This window comes from Tachypleus tridentatus, chromosome 8 (assembly GCF_004210375.1).
Source record: "Tachypleus tridentatus isolate NWPU-2018 chromosome 8, ASM421037v1, whole genome shotgun sequence".
NCBI lineage: Eukaryota > Metazoa > Arthropoda > Merostomata > Xiphosura > Limulidae > Tachypleus > Tachypleus tridentatus.
In genome coordinates, this window is record NC_134832.1 from 87197613 (window position 1) to 87220395 (window position 22783).

The 22783-nt window shown below is 29.0% G+C and overlaps 1 protein-coding gene across 1 annotated transcript in view; it reads left to right on the top strand.

Annotated features, from left to right (window-relative positions):
- LOC143222862 (exportin-1-like) overlaps positions 1-22783 on the top strand; it is an 85783-nt gene that overhangs the window by 12962 nt on the left and 50038 nt on the right. Inside the window, 6 exon segments of the mRNA XM_076449967.1 lie at positions 175-296; positions 2006-2180; positions 5583-5689; positions 7110-7225; positions 11485-11599; positions 15989-16108. Of these exon segments, the coding sequence (XP_076306082.1) occupies positions 175-296; positions 2006-2180; positions 5583-5689; positions 7110-7225; positions 11485-11599; positions 15989-16108 (755 nt within the window).

The window sequence follows — 22783 nt, forward strand, 5'->3', positions numbered from 1 at the left end:
GTTATGTTTTAGTCAAGAGCTTCAAGAACATTTCACATTCAATAACTGTTCTGTTGGTGTAATATTTTTTTTTTATGATTTAAAATCACAAACAGTTGCTGTGCATCTTGGATTTAGTAATTCAAGTAGACTGTGTGTTATTATTTGGTAAAAGATATTTTTGTTTTTGTTTAGTGAATGGAAACATGGCAAATTTAGCAGAACAGGCAAACCAACTTCTTGATTTCAATCAGAAGCTGGACATTAATGTTCTTGATAACATAGTAAATTGTATGTATATTGGAGAAGGAAGTCAGGTATGTGCTTTATATTTACATTGATAGGAATCACATCCACATTTTCATAAAAACATCTATTCATATAATCTACAGCTTTATCAAGACTTTATGGGACTGAAATTTTGCCTAAAATCTATTTAAATATAAATTTTCTTAAATGTTAAGATCATTAGGTAGTAATGAAATATTTTACCATTAATTCACATAAACTTGCAGAAACAGCACAAAATAAAAAATGAATCTATTTTCGAATTTAATAAGCATTTTTGTTACATTTTTCAAAGGCTATCATAAAAATTTCTTATGATTGTTTATTTCTCTATATGAGAAGCTTCAAGCCTATTTTTCTAAATGAAACCCAAGCAAAATATTATTTGAGTGATAAATTATATTATTGTGGTCAAATTAGTTGTGAAAAATAATTAGAGGTGGCTAAATTATACTGGATTTGGAAACTTTAGAATGGTTGCATATTTTATCATGCAGATTTTTGTACAATATTTGAATATTCAATGCTCATTTTGGATTTATTTATTTTTAGGATTATATCGAAGTAAATGTTTGAATTTCTTCTGAATGTTTACATTATTGTGTTTAAATCATATTGCTACTGTTTTGATAATTTATTAATTTGTGTGTATGACAAAGGGATATGTTTATCCATCCATCTAGTAGATTTCAATGTTATTTTACCCAGTCAAATTACAGAAGATGTTTTGAGTGGATGTTATCTACAGTGTAGTGATTCAGGTTTCTTGATCTAAAGCAAAATGTATGTTTATCGATATTTGGCTGTAAGACATTGGTCATGAAAAAGGCTTGTATGAAGATACTATAGAATGTGGCTGTTTGTTTGATTCAGTATGCTCTAAGTGATAGATTTATTTAACAGTGATTAGGTTTTGGGTATTTTCAGTAATACTATCCAAATACTTAACACAAATTAGCAAGTGACAATTCAAAATGAATCTGAAGTATACTTATTTATGGTTCAAATATGAGAGCAAAAGCATAATGGTGCTTTGATTATAAACTATAAACATTTAATCGGTGGGGGCTGGGATTGCTGTGATCTGAGACATATTTTCCTATTTCCTATTCCAGTGGTAAAGGTATTGAAAAAAAAAATCACTTAAGTGGTGCCTCATTTTACTTGTGTTATTGCGATGGTGTAAGATGCAAGAGTTATTGTAGCAGTATAGGGTTTGTTCTAATGGCATTGGTTGAGTGCTTTGATTCCTTTAGAAGGGCAAAACATATTCATAGTTTACACAAATACAGTTTCTAATTGTATCTATCTCAGTGTTACATATCCACCCTGATGAACAAGTATTCTTACAAATAATACTGCAACAATCCATTGTTGTCATTGTTTCAAACTGGTTACAAGAGCTTCATAGACACTGTCTCCAGATCTCAATATAATTGAGTATCTGAGGGATTAAATTGAGTGTTCCATTCACTCCCGTAATCTTTTGCCTACATCAGTGAATAAACTTCAGACCACATCTGTATATTCTTTAAGGAATGAGCTACTATCATTCAAGATGCCTTCCAACATGTTATGGAGCCTGTGCTTTGGTAGTGGTCCAGTCTGACATGATGTGATTAGATTGTGTGGGCACATATGTATGCATTTCTGCCTCTTTATTGAAGGATAGTATTACTTGTAATACAAGTTAATTAAAATATCATTTGAGAACATTGTTGCTTGTGACTTCTTTCAGCAAAGAATGGCCCAGGATATACTTACCAAATTGAAGGAACATCCTGATTCATGGACAAGGGTAGATACTATATTAGAATTCTCAAAAAATCAGCAAACCAAATATTATGCACTACAAATTCTAGAAAATGTCATAAAGACAAGATGGAAGATTCTACCCCGAAACCAGTGTGAAGGTTTGCATTTAAAGTGTATTGATGTTTAGTGTGTTGTATAGTACAGGTATTTAATTAGTAAGAAAATAAATGCATCTGTTCTTCTGTTAAGTATCTGTGAATGATACTGTCCATGTAGTGGTTATGGCTTTTTTTCTTGTAAAGATATTTAATGTGTTGGATAATAAATCTACATCATGTACAAATTATGTAATTTTCAGAGAAACAAGTATATTATTTTAAATTTTATTAGGAAAGTAGGAAGGGGATTGATATATACATATGTTATAAACTAACAATCTTGAAAAGATATCTTGAGTTGGGTTTTGTTCTTTTTTGTTGTTGTTACTTTTGAGCTTTTATTGGTGTTGATTTCTGGATTAGTGCTTAAATGCTAAAGTTTTGCTAGACTAAAAAATGAGTTTGTGCATTATTACAACTGTATCTTGTTATGAATAACCCACTTTTTTATGAGACAATGAACTAGAAAGCAATCCAATCATTTTGAGATTTAGAGAGAAATATTAATTGTAATCAGTACTTTGAAACTGTTCTGTGGTTTTATGTTTGAAAATAATAGAAAAGATTATGGGTCCACTGACAGATGTATCAGTAGGCTGTTTGTTTTTATTATTGTATCTGATAAATACACTGATAGTTTTGCTTGTTGTTGCTTGAAAGGCTCACATTCATTTCATGAATTTTGTATTTTTCCTATGTTGCCCGAGGTGGTCATTGTTACACAAATCACACTATTGCTACAGTTACGACAGAAAGTGTTCATACCCCGTGGCACGAGTAGGTTTTTCCTCATAAGTTAAAAAGCATCATGATTAGGTTAATGAAAGTATAGTATAAGTATTTTACTAACGCACATCTACATAAATTTTTGTGTAAATTGAACGACAAATAAACTGTTTATTAACAAATAACCAAACATAGGAGGGGCAGAAAGTGTTCATGCATCTACTTTAATGGTCAGTTGTGTAACCTTTCAGGTGAATTACTTGGCGCAATCTCTTCTCATAGCCCTCCATGATCATTTGACAGTACTCGACTGGTATTTTCTTCCATTCTTCTTTACAGAAGGCCTCCAACTTTTGCAAGTTTTTTGGATGACGCTGATGAACCCTGGTCTTCAACTCATGCCAGACGTTTTCAATTGGGTTGAGATCGGGTGACTGCGATGGCCATTCCAGAACGCTTATATGGTTCCTCTATAATCAGAATTGCATATTTCGATGTGTGCTTAGGGTCATTGTCGTGCTGGAAGATTCAACGACACCCAAGCTGCAAGTTCCGAGCATCATTCTTGATATAAATGCCTAATATATTGACGTACTCTTCTTTCTCATGATTCCAATGATGCGGTGAAGGCTGCCTACACCAGAAGAGCTGAAGGAACTCCATAGCATGGTTGAGCCACCTCCGTGTTTAATTGTAGGGACAGTGTTCTTTGGAAGACTTCGTTCCCCCCTTCTTACAGAAAATATAGCAAATATCATTGTGGCTGAAAAGCTCGGTTTTAGTCTTGTCTGAACAACAAATACTCTTCTAATAGGTAAAGGGTTTATCTACATGCTTTCTTGCATACCTCAGTCGTGCTTCTAAATGAACAGGCATTAAATATGGAGTTCTACAAGGACGGCATGCTTTGAACCCAGAAGAACGTAACATGTTTGTAACTGTAGAGGTGCTTACTTCAACCCCAGTTTCTGTATGTCATTACTTGTTAAACGAGGGTTTCTACTAACTTCTCTGAGAACCTTCTTCATGGTTTTCTATGGAAATTTGGTGGGGCGTCCGGAACGAGGGAGGTTAGCAGTTGATTTTGTAAGCTTAAACTTGGCAATTATGTTTTGAACAGTAGATTTTGGCACATTAAGTTGTGTAGCAATACCGAAAAGAGACACACGAGACTTGTATTTTAAAATAATATGGTTTGTTTTAATCATTGGACAGTTTCCTGTTCGCTATGATGACCAAGCAGATAATGATGGAGATAATTGCCGGAAGTACATTTTTTGCTGGCTAAATTCCAATAATTATGAACCCAGTGCCTAGATCTGGAATGGCATAGTGTAGTTTATTCGTCAAACTAAACAAAATTTTTGCAGGAATATCAGTTTTTTCACACGTTCTGAAATGTACAAACACTCTGCTTCTCCTATTTTTGGTTATTTGTTTATAAACAGTTTATTTGCTGTTTAATTTACATAAAAATTTATGTAGATGTGTGTTAATATTTATAATACATTATACTTCTATTAGCCTACTCGAGATACTTTTTAAGTTGTGAGCAAAAAAGCACTCGGGACACAGGGGTATGAACACTTTCTGTCGCAACTGTATGTTCCATTCTATGAAGACAATCAGTTTTAATGTTATCCAATATTCTGAATACTGGTCTTCATAATATGAAAATTCTAAAATAGCAGTAATGTTCTTATGTTAGTTTACTAGAGTAATAAGCATCTGCATATTAATTTAAAACAAATCTTTAATGATATTATTTTTACAAATGTACCAAATTTTATTTTATCATACATTTTTCTCATCATAATTCAAAGTGAAATAGACATGAATAATAGTTAAAATAGACTTTCAAATTGACATTAATAATAATATTAAAAAACTGATATTTCTGTTGATAAAAATCGGTGCTGGGAAAGTTATGATTGAGACAGTGCACAATATCTGAGACTGCATCATTATTCTGGATTTACCCCATATTTGTATCTGTATTGTGTTTTGAAACTGCAGTAATCAAATTTCTAAGCAGAATTTTGAAAAATAAGTTTCACAGTTTCATGCTGTGTCTTTTGTTGTGAAGTTAATTATGTTTAAGTATAAAGTTTTTATGATAAACTAACAGTATTTACAGTTCAAAAGCTAGTATATGAGTATGTGTGTTTATTTTGCCAAGTGTTCCTAAAGGCACTAACTCAAAGTATTTTTAAATCTTTTTTATGACTTGTTTTTTCATTCATTTTCTGAACTAAATGTATCGGGTAAATACTGTAAATAATGCAATCAGAAAGAAAATTATTTATAGATGAAAGTTTTATTTCAGTACCTTAAGCTAGCTTCTCTCCACTAATATAAATATTTAAATCAGTTTACATGATTTGGTAAACATTGGCTCTATTATCATCCAAAAAAAAATCTTAACTTTGATGTGGTGCTTAATTTACTTTTGGTTTTAGACTGTGGTAGTAAATTTTAATGAAACAACTATAAAATTGCAGTATTTACTCTAAGGCATATAAACTTGAAATAAATTTTTAGGTACATTGAATATGAAGTATCTTTACATTTAAGTGTAGAGGTAGGAGAAATAGTGTATTGTTTTTGACATTAGTTTTATTTGGAAATTATTATGCAAACACTTGGCAGATAAGAATGTAAATATTATGTTTGTAGGTATAAAGAAGTACATTGTCGGACTTGTCATAAAAACATCTTCTGACCCTGATATTCTTGAGAGAGAAAAAGTGTACTTGAACAAACTGAATATGATTTTAGTCCAGGTGAGGAGAAAGTTCATTTTTCAGGGTTTGTGTATGGTTTTTGTGGTTTCTCTTTTTGTAAAGATATTCAGCATGTTGTATAATAAATGTAAGCCATGTACAAATTATGTAATTATTTTTAGAAACAAATATAACATTTTATATTTAAAAAAAGAAATGTAGGGATTGATATGTACATTATCCAGCAATCTACAGTAATATAAAGTTTTCATGCTGCAAAAAAGTATTGAAATAAGAAAACCAAAACTACAGAAACTGAGTTACATAAAATTAAAACAAAGAAATTATTTCTATTTTATCTCAGATTAATGTAATTACATGGATTTACTAAAGTAGGGATAATGTTTTAAATTTTAAGGGAATCTGTTTTTGTAATTTTGACTTTACGGTTTCAGTACTTTTTGTGGTATATAAAAACTTTCTATATTACAAAAACTAGCTAAGTTATATATATTGATTACCATTTGTATTTAAATAATTAAAAAATATTTATTATACTTTTTTCCTTTTTATTAGCTATATTGTTTTGCACTTGCAGAACCAAGCAGGGGGGAAATTTTATTGCTTTTCAGGCGCTTTTCTAACCTACCCTTAAATCCAATTATATGCCCAAAGTAGCACATCATTCTTTTTTTTTTTGTGTGTGTGTACATATATACAATTAGCCTTTTCTATATAAGAAAGAAATAATTTACTCACATATGTAGTAAGTTAGGTGGCTTTTTATATTGGTACAGCAAAGTTTAGTTTTGTTCATCCAATACTGTGAAATAGTCATTTTTAATATTCAGAAATTTTAAAGGTAGTTTCAAACTGGCAGTTTTTATGGCTGCTATTTTGTTTTATCATAGTCCCTAATATTAAGCACTACCATACTTAATGATTGGTGAATTATGATAATTATTTCATTTAATTCTTGTTCACTTACATGTTTTCTGTGTGAAATGTTTTATAAATAAATGTTTCACAGATATCCATAAGGGTACTAACATTTTAGTTGTTCATGATACACTTTTATGTGTAAGTAATTCATTGTGGTAACCAAATATACACAGATCTGAAGCTTGTCAAAATGCACAAGGGTGTGAAGTGAAGTTATAGATAAGAAACAGCATGATTGACAATCTGTTAGATGTGAGGTCATATTAAAGATAATAGATGTTGCTTTTGCATCTTAAGTTATAAGCATATGGGGGTTTTTTATTGTTATGTAAGGTAAAAGAAAGACAGAGGACTTGATGTCTATACATTTGTTTCAAATGCCTCTTTCTAAAATATTTTGTTATGTAGTATAAATTACAATTGTTAAAATTCTATTTTTTACAAACAGTTTCTACACTTTATAAAATATTTAATCTGTTCTTTATGTGGTGATATATAACACTTGTTACTGTTATTAAAAAGTGTCAATTCTTTTCAGATTTTGAAAAGAGAATGGCCAAAAAACTGGCCCACTTTTATCAGTGACATTGTTGGTGCAAGCAAAACGAATGAAAGTTTGTGTCAAAACAACATGGCTATCTTGAAGCTTCTCAGGTGAGCATGTTAATTCAACAGTATATGGAAATGGTTTGAGTAGGTAGTAAGGCATCTGATATCTCAATGAGAATAGTCACTAGGGTGAAAACGTAACACCATGTTTGTCTTTTTCTTATTTGATATTTTTAAGTGTTTTGTATTTTTACATATTTTGCATGTTTTGTCAACCAACTGGATATGGCATGATTTGATTTGGCACACTTTTCATGATTTTGAATTGACTGATCATCAATTGTTTTCTCATATGGGTTATGCTCATCAGCACAAGTGATTATCTTGCAGTTTCTTTATTTCTTGAGTGCTATCATTGAAATGGTTTACATTTACTGAAAAATTTCGAACAAGTGCAGATTTTATGCAGATGGCCAGTGGTCACATAATTCTGCCCACACACACTTAAATTGTAATAAAATATGCAGGGCACTGCATTTTTAAAACACAAATGAAGTAGGACCTGTTTCTGTTGAATATGTAATGCAGCATAAAGAAAATTTAAGGCATCCTCTTAATAAAAAAAAAAAAAAAAAGCCCAATATGCATATATCCCAAAGCCTTAGGATTGAAATATGTCTTCAAATATGTTCATTTTTGCAGCATTGGGTTGGATATAATGTGTTGGTCAATGTCACTAGTAGTAGATCAGCACTTCAAAATTAGAAATGGTTGCAGGTAGCCTTATTAACTTTCTTTTTAATAAACAAACAAGAGTTGTTTCTAGTTTTTTTCTTATTCATTCTGTAAAAGGTTTTCAGGCTTTGTGAGGTAGAGTTGTATTTATCAAATGTTTTAATAAAATGATGTCATTCTAATTTTTATGGTGATTGTATATTTAGGCTACTTGTAGAATATGCAAAATACTGTTTTTTTTTTTTTTTTTTTACTTTTGCTAACTATTTGTTTGCCAAGTAAATAAAATTAGTTCTGATTATTTAGTTTCCTTGGTTTAATGTAGAAAGAAAACTACTGCTGCCATGTTAATCATTTTGCAATAGGGTTGGTATGATATACACAAGTATGTTTACACATTTGCACAGGTTATGTATTTGCACTATAACTTGTGATCCAACATATGTATCTTCACAAAATTTTGTGGACTTTTAGTAAAGTTACAAGTATCTTGTATGAAAAAAAATAACAGGTTTTTTAATGAAATATTTTTACTCATGATTTATTTTTTTATTATATTGACCTTCCAGTCATGCTTAGCTAACATTACATAACTTTCACTGATGGGGTGCATGTGTATTCATGTATCCAGTAATATAAAACTGACCTTTAGCTAGTCTTTCCTGTCTTGGCTGTGTTTTAGTGGATAGTATTTTGTAATGTACAGTCACATTTCAATTATGTGTATATAGATTATTACTATTTGGAAATAAATTATTAAACATATTTTTCTTAAAATATAAAATGATTAATCCAAGAAGTAAAGCAGACAATTGTCTCTTCTTGCTACAATCTTGGTGCTTGGTTGCTGCTGGATAGAGGTTGCTAAGCCCTTTAAAATTTCATGTATGGATGATATCATACAAAAAAATTTTTTTTAGGTTTTATGTATACAGTTTTATAACTGAATCATAAATAACTACACTGATCCATACAATTCCACTATGATTTATTAAGTTTAGCAACTAAGATGTGTTTAGATTTTAAAAAAATATGAAACTTTGAGCAGACTAAACACACAACCTTACCTCCTTGAAATCTTGAATCAAAAGAATGTGGTAGCCTTTTCCCAGTATAGAATGGCTGAGAAAATCACTCTGGGGACATTCTAAGCTGTTCATTGGTTATTCATATATCATGTATTGAAGAAAACGTATGTAAGGGACCATTTTGAAAAATGGAAAAAGGTGAATGGGGATACTGTTTGATTCAGTGCATAAGCTACATCTCGGCAAAATGAAAAAAGAACCTGAGGATCTTATTTTATATTCCAGTTTGTTAATATTGATAATTTGAGTTCCTAATTTGTACAAATTTATAGATTTAATATCTTGACATCACAAACATCTATTAGGTTGTTTAGAAAATAATGGTGGATTTCACTTTTGTAATTTAACATGCCCAATTTAACAAAGAGGGATTGCTTTATGTCATGATTTGCACAGTAAGGGAAACTTGGATGTGTCATCTATTCAGCAGTTACTTATTTTCTTAGTGTTCATTATCAGTATTCTAGATCCCTTTTGTCATGATGGAAAAATGTATTTGAGAGTCAATTTTTTGCATGAATTCAAACCTGGTCATTGTGCTGCTCAAGCAACTCACAATATAAAGCAAGCATAGGGAGATGAAGCCACTTCTAAAAGAACTGTTCAGCATTGATTTTCAAAGTTCAGAAAAGCAGGCTTCACTCTCCAAGAGGAGGAAGGTAGAGGGCATCATTCCTCTGTTGACAACTTGAGATGTATAGTGGAAGAAAATTCACAACTTACTGTTTGAGAAATGGCACATGAATTGGATGTTTCAATTACTACAATATCAAGTGATCTTAAGAAAATTAGAAAAGTGAAAAGGCTGGACAAATGGGTTCCACACGAACTTAATGATGAGCAGGAAAACTGACATTTTCCCTTGAGCAAAAGCTTCTTGCATGCTACAAAAACAACCCATTTACTGATTGCTTAATCACTTGTGAAGAGATGTGGATGCTTTGTGACAACAGAAAGTGATCTGCACATTGGGTTGACTGTGATATACCCCCTAAATACTTCTCAAAGCCACAATTGCATCAAAAAAAGATTATGGTGTATGATGGTTTGTAAAAGGCATCACCCATTACATCTTTCTTGGACAAGGCAAGAGTTTATTGTTAACAATTGGAAGAAATGCATAGGAAGTTGTGTGAAGAAGTACCAACATAAATAAAGGCCAAAAATCCACCATTATTTTCTGAACAACCTAATAATTTTAAACAGTGCTGTATTCAGTATACCACATGACTCACTAACATCTATATTTAAATGTGTTCTTTTAATATTTACTTTTAAATTGAGAAATTAACTGATATATAATATTAAAGATTGAATTATCTACAATTTGATTCCATATTTATTGACATAAATTTATAAAATAGTAGTTCAATAAAATTTTTAATTCGAGTTGATAAACTTGGTTATATGGATTTTGACCTGTAACCCTTGCAAAAGACTTAAAACAGAAGCTATTATCAAAGTTAATGAAACCTGTTATTGTGGAACTTTAACCCATGTGTTTCTCTTTATGTTAATATATATGCATTTAAGTAACATTAGAACAACATTTCCTTGCTTGATACAAAGTGTTTAAGTATTGCATACTCATAAATACAATACTTAATGCTCCAGCGTTGTTGTAAGCATGCTTGCAAACAGGTAAAACAATACTAAGTTGTCTGGAACAATTAAATAAAATGTTCCACAATGGATGTAATTTTTTATCACAAATTTTAAGCCTAATGTGTTTGGAAGAGTATACACAGTATTTTTTAACAGGTGCCTGATAAATGAATAAAACCTCATTGCTTAATGTATAGCATCAGTTTGATATCATAGGGAAATGATAGTTTTCTTTGCAAAATTGGGAGATGAATTAAGTAAAACAACTGTGAAAAGACAAATCTCCCTTATGTTTCCCAAAGACTAGAATTGCGATATATTTTACAAGGTATTATATATCTTATTAAGTATGATTTATATCAGTTGCTTTAAACATTCCAAAATATTTTCTATTTTAGCATTGTATTTTTCACTAATTTTATTTTTAAATATCCAATGTTCCATATGTCACTGCACATGTGTTTAGTGTTTGGGTGTTAGGAAATAGGCACTGTAGATAATGCACTATTTCTAAAAATCCATGTTTTCAACTCACTTTTTTATATATTTTGTTTCAGAATAGTTGTTTCTTGATATAACAGTGTAACTGATGAAAAGTGATATGGAAAATGAAGAGAAATATGGGAACAAAGAAAAAAGTGCACTTTTGTTATTTTTTATCACAAATTTTATGCCTATTGGTTTCTAATAGTTGTGGATTGTAACGTAACAGTATTTTTGGTTGTTTACATTATAATGCGTGTTGGTGTGAAAAGTGATTTGAAATTTTTACATTATACTTGAATAATAGCACAGACCCTTTTCTTAGTTTAGTAATATAATACCAGATTGTTTTCTGTTACATAAAAACTGTTGGATTAGTAAATAGTGTACAAGGAACAGACAGAAATAGTGTTAAATATTTTAAATGAAGATATTTATTAATTTATTTTGTAGTGAAGAAGTATTTGATTTTTCAAGTGGACAAATGACTCAGACTAAAGCTAAACATCTGAAAGACACCATGTGCAGTGAATTTTCCCAAATATTTCAGCTTTGCCAGTTTGTTATGGTAGGTTGTGTAGAATTTTCAATTTGACCATAATATTTGCAAGTGTGTGTTGGAGTGGTTTTTGTGTTATAATAGAAGTGCTCTGCTAGGCATTATAAGAATAATAAAATTGTGTATTTTGTATCGAGCTGGTATAATTCAACCATCTTTAAAGCCTTGGGTACAAATTTTTAATGTTTAAAGCTAAGTATAGTTGTTTAGTCCACATATTGATTAAAGGTAACAATTTCATTTTTTTCTCATAATATTATGCTCTCAAGTTTTTTTATTTTAATAATAAATTTTTAAACTAAACTGTTAATAATTGGAAGTGAACATGAAGTTTTACAAGTATCATAGTATTAACATTTTAAGCCTTCTACTGATTGACTCAAGCCTTTAACATTTTGTGTAGTGATAAAAGATGATGAATTTATTGCATATTTGAAAACAATCTAGGTGTTAATAAAAGAGTAGGTTTAATTTTTTTTTTCTCCTGGATATTCAAATTGTATAGAATATTCATAATTTCAAATTGTGCTATACTTAAATTACTATAAACAAGGACAAAGTTTTGCTAAACCTATTACATGTCATTTGTTAGAAATACGAGTCACTTATTAAATCAGTTGATTAAGTGTGAAGGAATACTTAAACTTCATGAATTTTGATGGACCATTACTTTATTGAATTAGTGAAATATTAGCAGTTTTGGATCATTCTTTAAAGTATTAACATAATGTTTATCTTAGAATCTTCTTGGAAATTGCTTTTATATGCTACATGCAGTTTTGGACTAATCAAAGCTATAAAGATTAGTAAACTATATGGCTGTATCTATTGTCCAACCTTCATATGGAATAAATATTAGCTTCACAAACAACCCATCTTTAAAATTTGTATAGATAAATACATTTTGAGAGCATTTTGTGTACTGTAACATAACTTACTTTACAGATCTATTTAAAATTTTAAAATGTTAAATAGAAAAGAATAAAAGAATTGATGCAAAACGTAAAATATAGTTTCATATGTTATTACAGTTAAATTTGTGCCACAAATTTTGTTTATTTCGTCATATACATGATCCCAAATAACCTTTTATTATATTTTAATGTTTTATTTATCTTTAAAAAATTTCTCAAGCTTTAATTAAACATCATAGATTTTTAGTAAACAAAAAATCAGTGTTTTTAATAAAGCATTTTTACTAAAAAATTCTCTGACTATATGTAGTCAGTGTATTGACTGCTCCAAGTGTTAAGTGATTTTGATGATTAAGATCAGAAATACTTTTTTCATCTGAAAAATTGTCAAATTTCATTTGTGTAATATCTGAAACTACGTCTTTTATTTGCTACTTTCCTTACCCTAATGCTATAAGAACCCAGTCAATTTTACTAACCTTGTAACCACCACAAAAAATATGAAATATAAATTACTCTTTTTTTTTTCCTTTTGTAATGACTGCAAATTGTAGTGGGAAACTTGAATTGCTTATTCTAAATAGCTTAAAGCTTAACAACATTATACATCTATTTACACTTAAATTTAGTGTTTTATTGTCCTTTGAACCATGTTTAGCTGTTAATCTGACCAATAACAAAGTTGAAGTTAATGTATTGAATTATGTAATACATGAGCTTCTCATGAGTATATCTTGTACAGAATTTTTCCATCATCTTACCTTATTTAACCTGATAAGTTTGGCTTTTGTGTTTTACTTTTATAATAATAAACAATATACATGAAGAACAAGTATAGTACTTTCCTGGGTGCTCATGTTTTTTGCGATTAATCGTTGATGAAAGTTTAGTCTACTTTTTGTACTAATGGTACTAGTACATTAATTTTAATTTGATTGATCAGTGGTAATAATAGCACAAAAATAATATGCATGGAGCAAATAATATCCTATTATTATGATTTATTTGGCTTCCTAACAATACAATATGAGCCTTTGAAAATTTAGCAAAGTTTTTCAGTTTAAATACTGCAAGAACAATTTTCAAACTGGGGGTGAAATGATGCTCTTTATAGAAAACAACTTCATATGATACTTCATTTGATAGATTGATTATAAATAATAAAAAATGTTAGAGAAAACTGTTGGTAATTTGTGAAAGAGAGGATGTGAAAGGTGGGCACGGTGATTAGGTCTAATTTTCAAGATTTTGGTTATTTTAAGCAAATAAGGTTGAAAGTTATATAAATTATACTCTGCCTTAGTAATATCTATATTAAAAGAATAATTTATGCCAAATTCCTTAGTTCTTAGAGAAGTGGAAGATAAACTAGAGGAAAAGAAAGACCTATAGAACAAATGCCACTAGTTTCACACTGGGGGAGATTGAAGATTTATTTAAGTATCTTCTTACAAATGCAAAGTTTTATATATATAATAATAAAGTAGTTTAGTTAAAATTTGAATACAATTCAAAAGATTGTTGTGTAATTTGGCCTACCCATAATGAGGGTGTCAAACAAAATTTTAGAAATTTCACAATTTCTATATAAAAATATATAGAAATATTAAATTGGATTTTTTGAACTGGAATTAAATACCATTTAGTAAGTATCTACTACATTTCATTAAGTTTGATTCATTATTAATAATTCTTATTTATATTATTCTTATTAATAATAGGAAATAAATAATGTAGTTCATGCATCACAGTGTTACATTACTTATAACAAAGTAACCAGCTTGACTAATGAGCATGCCTATTCATACTTACAAATGATAATAAATCGGGTATGAAACAAGGGAACACTTCTTAACATAGATCTTATATCAAAACAGTAACTAACATAGATAAACCAAAAACGTTAATAAATTTATAATGAAAAAAAATTAATGAGACATTTTCATTTAGAGATCCTGTAATCATATAATATTAAGGTGGTCATTTCAAACTTATATTTTTCAGAGAATCTTCAGATGAGAATTTTTTTTTCTCATAGGTAATGGATTTTAAAGGTTTTTAGTAATAGACTTCTGAAATATGAATTCATTGTCTAGACTCTTGATGATGAAAAACCCACCTTGTTTACCTGAAAATGACCTTGGAAGGTCGAAAAGTTGTTTTCTGGTTCATTAGTAAAAGAATTAATGACCATACCAGCTGTTCTGAGATACAATTTCTAGACTATCAGGCCAGATGAAAGTACACCTGACTGCTGAACATGTTTTGTATATATAGTCACAATCTGTCAATACTTTATTATTTGTGTGTTTATGATGAATTTTACATTCCCTCATTTTAACATCAAATATTAACAAGATCATTCATAGTTCTTTCTCTATGCTTCATCCTTTCTTATTATTTCATGAATCTTACTTCAACTAAGTCTTTGTTTGAAAGTATACACTGAAAAAGACAGTAATTTAGATTTATTTCATATATTTCTGTGGTTGTTACAAGGTTGGTCAAAATTACCAAGTCTTTATAGAGAAAATAACCAATAAAATATTAAGTTTTACTTACAAAAACTTTTGATATTTATTAAGAGATCTTAGAGATTGTGAAAGTGAAATTTGAAGAGTTTTAGATTATTAAAAGTATTTTTAATATTAACATGAATATCACCTTGCACAGAGAGAAGTCATCCTTCTGAAGCCATAAGTTCATGAATGAATCTTCAGTATAAAGATGCAAATAAAGAAATCTTATTTTTGTGTACATAAGACTTGTAATATTTGTTAAAAACTTGTTAACTTTTGTGAAGATACATTTGCTATATCAAAAGTTAGTGTGATACTGTTATGGTTACCTGGTTGTTGCAAGATCTGTCAAAATGAACATGCTCATGTGAAAAGGGTTAAATTCTAAATGCACGATTTGATCTACCTGTATCTAGGAGGTTAACTGATTTAGGGTATTTTTAATAAGTTATTTTGAAACAGGAAATTTCTTGCATAGAATAATTTGAAATTCTTATCAGTTAATTGTTGTTGTACATGTATTTATTTTAGTAACATTTTTATCCAGTCTATAGGTGTTACTATTTCCATTTTTAGTGACTCAACATTGTAACACTTAAATCCAAAACAAAAGGTTTTGCTCTTTTTAAATATACGATTTTAACTGAAACAGAGACCATTTGTTACCTAACATAATAAAGAAATGTAACAAAATTAACAACAAAGAGGACTTACTCAACAGTAATTTAAATGGCACTAAAATTGTAATAGTCTGATCCTTGTTCAACTCTTGTCATACTTTATGCTGTGACATGTGCTGCAATTTTCACATTTCACTTTGACTTTTTTATTGTGACTTCTGTTGTTTAATGTACCCACATTATACTTCCTTACAAATTAATTTGTCTAATTAAATGTTTCCCATTGGTATAATATGCCTTTGTAAGGAAATGTTAAGAGCATTTGTTTTATTTTTTTTCTTACAGGAAAATTCACAAAATGCACTGCTAGTTAATTCAACTTTGGAGACATTATTGAGATTTTTGAACTGGATCCCTCTTGGTTACATATTTGAGACAAAACTGATCAGTACTTTGATCTATAAAGTAAGTTGGTGTTGTAATTTGAAATTAAGTTTTCATTTTTATTGTACATTATGCCAATAATATAACATTAATTTCTGCTGGCCATTTCATGTTTTGTGTAAGACATACACAATTGTTTAAAATTGAAGATTTAATATTGTATAGAAATTTATATAGTAGTGGTTATCTCACGTCCATAAAGTCTTGTTTATTTTTTTTTTTATTTTTCCACTTAACGAAATATAGAAAAATTGGCTTTTTCCCATGATCATTCATGGAATTCTGCACTTGAACACTTGCAAAGCATACTCAGCTGGCTATTAACTATTGTATATTTTGTTTTTGGTTCCTCCACATGTATTAATAGGAAATTCTTCTTTCTAATTGTGAGTTGAGCTTGAAGCCTTTGCATGTGCCCTGTATTAGAGGAGATACATGAAACTTCACTAGTTGGGAGTTTTTCTGGTATTTAAACTTTGAAACATGCTGATAGAAAATTTTCTTGACTTGTGTGGTTGGGTTGTGAATGATAGCTTTATTTTGGGAAAGCTAAGATACTTTGTACTGCAAGTGTTCAACAGAAATGCAGCTTTGAAGTACCTCTGACAAATACTTTGGCATTTGAACTTCATGCATTTTACTGAAGATAGCTGAATTTAAGTTTTTTGTATGTGTCGGTAATGCTTATTTATATGGCTGAAAGAAATGACCATATTTAATGTAATGTGCAACAAACAAGTTCTTTAGTATTAACAATCTATGTAAGTATATATTGTTTTTTAAACTGTATCATTGCTAAATTGAGTTTATTTATTATTGTATTTTGTCCTAGTTTTTAAATAATAAAAGCTTACAGTTGTGAATATCAATATGGTAATACAAATTATCAGAACTTCATGTGAAATAAATTATTTTTCATGTGTATGTGCAAAACAACAACAAAAAAACCACATCAAAAAGAAAGGTTGTTATAATTTTCAAAATTATGTATGCAACTAAGAAAAGGCCTGCAGATGAAATGTCGAAAGGATATTTATACAGAATTGTAAAATTAAACCTTGCATATGAATGTTAAAAAAACAACAACAAGTGCATTATAAATATACAAAGTTTCTCTAAAGTTATAAAATAAGTAGATTATAAGCTGAATTAACAATTATAGATTATATAATTATATTATATAAGCTGAATTACAAGTGAGTAAGCTTTTCTTTTATATAGAGGCTTTGAGAATTAGCAGCATTTGTTAAGATATTAACTCTTATTGGGCACTGTTGATGTGACTGAATTTGTAAGTCCATAGTGACCATCAAATTCACAAGTTTAGTTAGCTTTTAGTAAAAATTGCAAGTCTTTTGTACAAGGAAATCAGGTTTTTTAATTTAATGTTTTTACAACAAATTTGCCCATGATTGTGCATAATTTGGGATCTGGTCTGAATACATAGTAATTTTCATATTAAGATTTAAAAATAGTTTTCTTTATTTGCTCTCTTTATTTATTATTATTATTACAATATTGTATTTACCATTGTGTGGCAAGGTTTATAGAGACTGGACATTTAGGAAATTCAAACTAATAGTTTGCTAAAGGTTACTTTTTTAAAATTGTTATGAATTATTTAGTTAATTACAAAAATAGGATTTTTTTTCTTGGTACTTAAGATTTTATGTATTCTTTAGACACTAGTAAAATTAAATGAGGGCTTTTTTTATGGTCCCCTTACATTCAAAATTACTGCCACACCTATGAACTACTGTGTTTAAAAATACACATTAATGTCTTTTCAGTAGTGAATTTAATATTGTTTATTCTTGCTAGTTGAATACTCAAGGAACTGTGTAACTAACCTAAGTACTTGGAAATAATAAAGTGCCATCTGTATAAGTATTGTAATATAATGTTTGAAAATATTGTGGACTATACTCCACCATTTGTTTTTCATGAAAAGAAAGAGTAACTAGGGAAGGATTTAATCTCATTGTAAGTTTTACTATTTGTTATCTGTTCAAATTATATAAAGGTGTTAATAAGGGCTAGTGGTGAACAGTGCTGCATGAAAGAGCTTTCTTGTTCATAAGTTTAGGTTAAAACATGAACCAGGATAGTTCAAATTATAGAATATGAGAATGGAAACAAAAATAGAACGTCTTCTCTAATTGCTTATCTTTTCATATTCCTGTATTTAATAATGTTTTTTTTATTTAATGATTTTTTATATTCACTGAAAAGCTTATTTATGAAAATTTATCTCTTTGCTGTTGTAGTACTTTTCTGTGCGAGTTGTTTTTGTAATGACTAGAGGATTAGGGAGAAAACTAATAGCTACTTGACAAATTGCATTAGTTTATAAATCAAAATTATATACTTGTCCTAAAGTTTTCTGTGTAAATGTGCACCATCTTTCTTTTGTAGGTAAACAGCTTGATAACTCGTTAACAAAAATTCAGACATTTTAGTTAGTGGTCTTGACATTTAGAATGTGAACATTAACTTCCTTTGTATTAGTCATATTTCTAATGTTCCTTGCTTGTAAGTAATGTATTTTGAAAGGGGAGCACATTTGGGTAGCTTTAGCTCATGGCATGCTGTGTTTAAATTGTTTTCATGTTTTACTTTTTGAGGGGGAAGATGCCATATTATGTTTATTTGTATGTAAAGTGTGATGTTCTGTTAAAGTAACATTTTGTTTTTAAGCATAGAAGGATTAAAAGCTGTGTGAAGAAGGCTTCACGTGCTGATAAATTTTGTAAGCTTTTAATAAATTAAGCCAAAATTCTTGGTTTAGTGTTGTGAGGTCTATGTCTGTAGTAGTCAGAAAAATTTATTTTCTCTCTCTCTTTTTCATCTTGAAAATACTTGTTCATAAATGTTTCTTTCTTTGTCAACCAGTCTAGTGTAGTACAGGTCTTGAATCAATTTTGCTTTTCTCTTGTTTATGCTGAAATTTTTCCCTTGTGGCAGTGTGTGGTAAGATCTTCACCAAAATTAATGACAGTTCATTAGATCCATGAGGGGAAATGCTTAAAATTTTCAATTTTGAAATTTTTCTGGAAGGTTTTAAGTTTTCTACCACTTAGTATATGGACACAAGTGAAATAAACTATATATATTTGTAGATGGATTTTCACTAAGTTTGGTATGGAGGTTCATTGTGTCCATGGGGAGATACATTAGAATTTTCAGTTTTGCATTTTTTACTACTACATTGTGTCTTATAGATCAATCTTCACCAAATTTGGCATAAAGGTTTGTTGGATCCATGCAAAGATAGATGCAAATTTATGGTTTCACACTTCATGTTTTGCTGGTTTTTTGTTGTTGTTTTTATTTTTTTACGATTATATATAAGGGAAGATAACCTTTCATTAATCATGAATATATATATATAACCTCTATGAAGGGGATGGATACTCCAACTAGGTTTTAATATTTCATTTTATAATATCATCTTGTCATTGGCTGTTTTTGTTTTATCTAAACATAACGTTCTATCTTTAATATAAACACTGACCTAAAATGTTATATTATCCACCAGCAGTTTGTATTGTTTGAAATAATAAAAAATGTATTTTATAAACAAGCTGATTTAATTATTTTATTTGTAAGAAGCTCAAACTCTCTGTCAATGCAGATATTTAATTTTTATTTTTGGATAGTATTTCAGTTTTATATCTAAAAATAATTTATTGTTATAAATCTTTTAACTACAAACTTAAGTTCTGAAAGTTTTTTCTATCTTTTAAAAAAAATGTGCGACTTATCATGCATGTTACTTTATTGTAAAATGATGTTCTCAATATTAATTGATGAATTTTCTTCCAGTCAGAGCATAGAATTCATAATTTATATGAATTTCCTACAAGTTAAAGAATGTGGAAAAATATCTTTGATTCATAATATTGATGAAGTTGCTAATAGTTAATGTAGAAATATCCAGAAATTTGTCAGTGAAAACATTGTATGATCATGTAACAAAATGCATCTTACACAACCCTAAATGTTGTATATGGAACTATTTTGCATAATCTCTACACTTAATGTGCGTAACTATCGAGTATCAAATAGACTGACAAAATTGTTGTATTTTGTTTGAGTTTATCTTTCATTGGCATTGAAGTCTTCAAGGACTACCTTCTGTGAAAATTACTCAGTTTGTTAAAGAATTATTACAAATACCATAACAAAATTATTTATTAATATACATGATTTTTGTGCTTTAAAAGGAAATTAAATAATTCAAATATCTTGAACACAAGTTATAGCTGGGATAAGAATAAAATAGTGGAACTTGGTTAAAACTACTAAAATAATTCGGAAATTTACAAGAGAAGTCAGTTTTATTTGGAATCACAGAGTAATTTCACTTAAAGTATATTTTTTGTTAGTTTAACTTCAAAGAGCTTTCTATAATAGAGAAATTATTACACATAAGTACAGTGTTTGAAAATTAAAGTTGTCATATTTAACACAAAATAAAATGTTTCAGTTTTTTATTCATAAATCTGCAGGCTATACTTGTATATTAACTAGTGTAGAAAAGCCACTTTCCTTTCAGGATTAAGTATGGAAAACTAGTTTTGAGATTTAATGCAGATATGGTGCATTTGGGAGTCTTTGGGATGTTTTGTGTTATTCATTGGCTCATAAGTACATTTGAGGGTTCGTATCACTAAAATTCAAAGTTCAATACCTGTAGTGTGTTCAGTCCAGATAACTCATTTTATTGGTTCATGAGTGAAAACAAATATACACTGAGCAATTTGTTTACTGCTTCTGTGTTATTTGAAATTAACTTCCTTAAAGTATCATACTTTATTGAAAAACTTTTTAAGTTATTTTTAATTTAAATAAGTTGACCCTTTTGCAGTGGACTTGGTATAACATACACAAATTCATATATACATTTGTACACTAAGTATTTACACTATAACTTTTGATACTGCATTTGCATCTTTACATATTTGTTATACTTTTAGTAAAGGTTACAAGTATTTTAAAAGAATTAGATTTTGTAATGAAATATTTTTACTGAAGATTTGTTTGTGTAAATAGTGTTTCATTACTAGTCTTGAGTGCAAAGTGATTTTGTTATGGTTATAAAAACTAATCTTTGTCCCCAAAGTCTCTAAAATGTCCTAAATTCATTTAAAACATTTGTTTTATGCAATTTTCTATACTCTTACTATGTGGAGTCTGTCACTTAACCAACTTCATAATCATCTTAAAAAATTAGGAAATAAGTATTAGATATGCCATTTTTGTACTAGAATGACTACATGCTATAATGAAAATACCAATGTTTAGCCTAAATAGCTTAAGTCTTGTAATGCTGTATATGACACTATATATATATTTGTATTTTATTATATTGATCTTCCAGTTATGCCTATCTAACATTACATAGCTTGCATTGACAAAGTGCAGGTGCTCTTAAGTCATGATATCCAGTAATGTAAAACTGACCTTTAGTCTTGGCTGTGTTTTCATGGACAGTATTTTGTAATATACAATCACATTTCAGGTATTATACATTGTATATGTATGTAGATTATTACTATTTAGAAATAAATTATTAAACTCATTTTTCTTTAAATATAAAATAGTAAACTAAGAAGTAAAGCAAAGAATTACCTCTTGTTGCTACAACCTTTGTACCTAGTTGTAGTGGACATAAGTTGCTAAGCCTTTTAAAATTTTGTACGTTGGAGGATGTCAAACAATTTTCTTTTTAGATTTTATATACATCAGTTGAATGGCCAAAATATTTTAGACTACTGTGATACCATAAAATTCCATTGTAATTTATTCAGCTTATTAACTGAGGTTGTTTAAAATTTTACAAAACATGAAATTTATCTCCTTGAAAACATGGATCAAACGAATGTGGAAGCCTTTTCAAAGATTAAAATGATCAGGAAAACCACTCTTGGGGCATTCTAAGCTGTTGATTGGTTATTCACATGTCACATCCTGTAATAAAAGTATGAAAGGGACTGTTTCAAAAATGGAAAGAGTTGAACGAGGCTACCAAGTTTGATTCAGTATATAAGCTATATCTGAGTAAAATTAAAAGATGAGGTTATTTTATATTCTAGCTCATCAATAACAGTAATTTGAGTTTCTACTTTGTACAAACTTATAGACTATTATGTCATCTCAAACATCTAATTTTAAACAACTCTGCATTCAACATACCACATAACTGAATAAAATCTGTATTTAAAATGTTTTTTAATATTTCCTTTTAAATTAAAAAATTAACATATAATAATAAAGTTTGAATTATAATCTACAATTTGATTTCAAACATTGACATAAGTTTATAAAATAGTAGTTCAGTAAAATTTTGAATGCAGGTCAACAAATGCATTGACATAGCCTTTGAATCCTGACATTTTGTAATAAGTTTAATTTTTTTTCAATTGTCTCTTAGTAAGTTTCAATGATAAAATACTATTTCAGTTTGTTCATCAGCTGGTAAAAGTATTAAAAGTCCTAACTTTTTAATAACTTTTTTGACAACATTGGATATATTAGTCCATCTCTGTTGACCTATACTCTAAATTAAATTAACTTGAAAAACAAAGCAAAAAAAAAGTTAAAGCCAGCTGTTACCATTCATATACTTTTCAAGTTTCTCTTAAATTTATATAAATTTAATGCCTCTATAACATCACCCTGTTAGAAAAATAA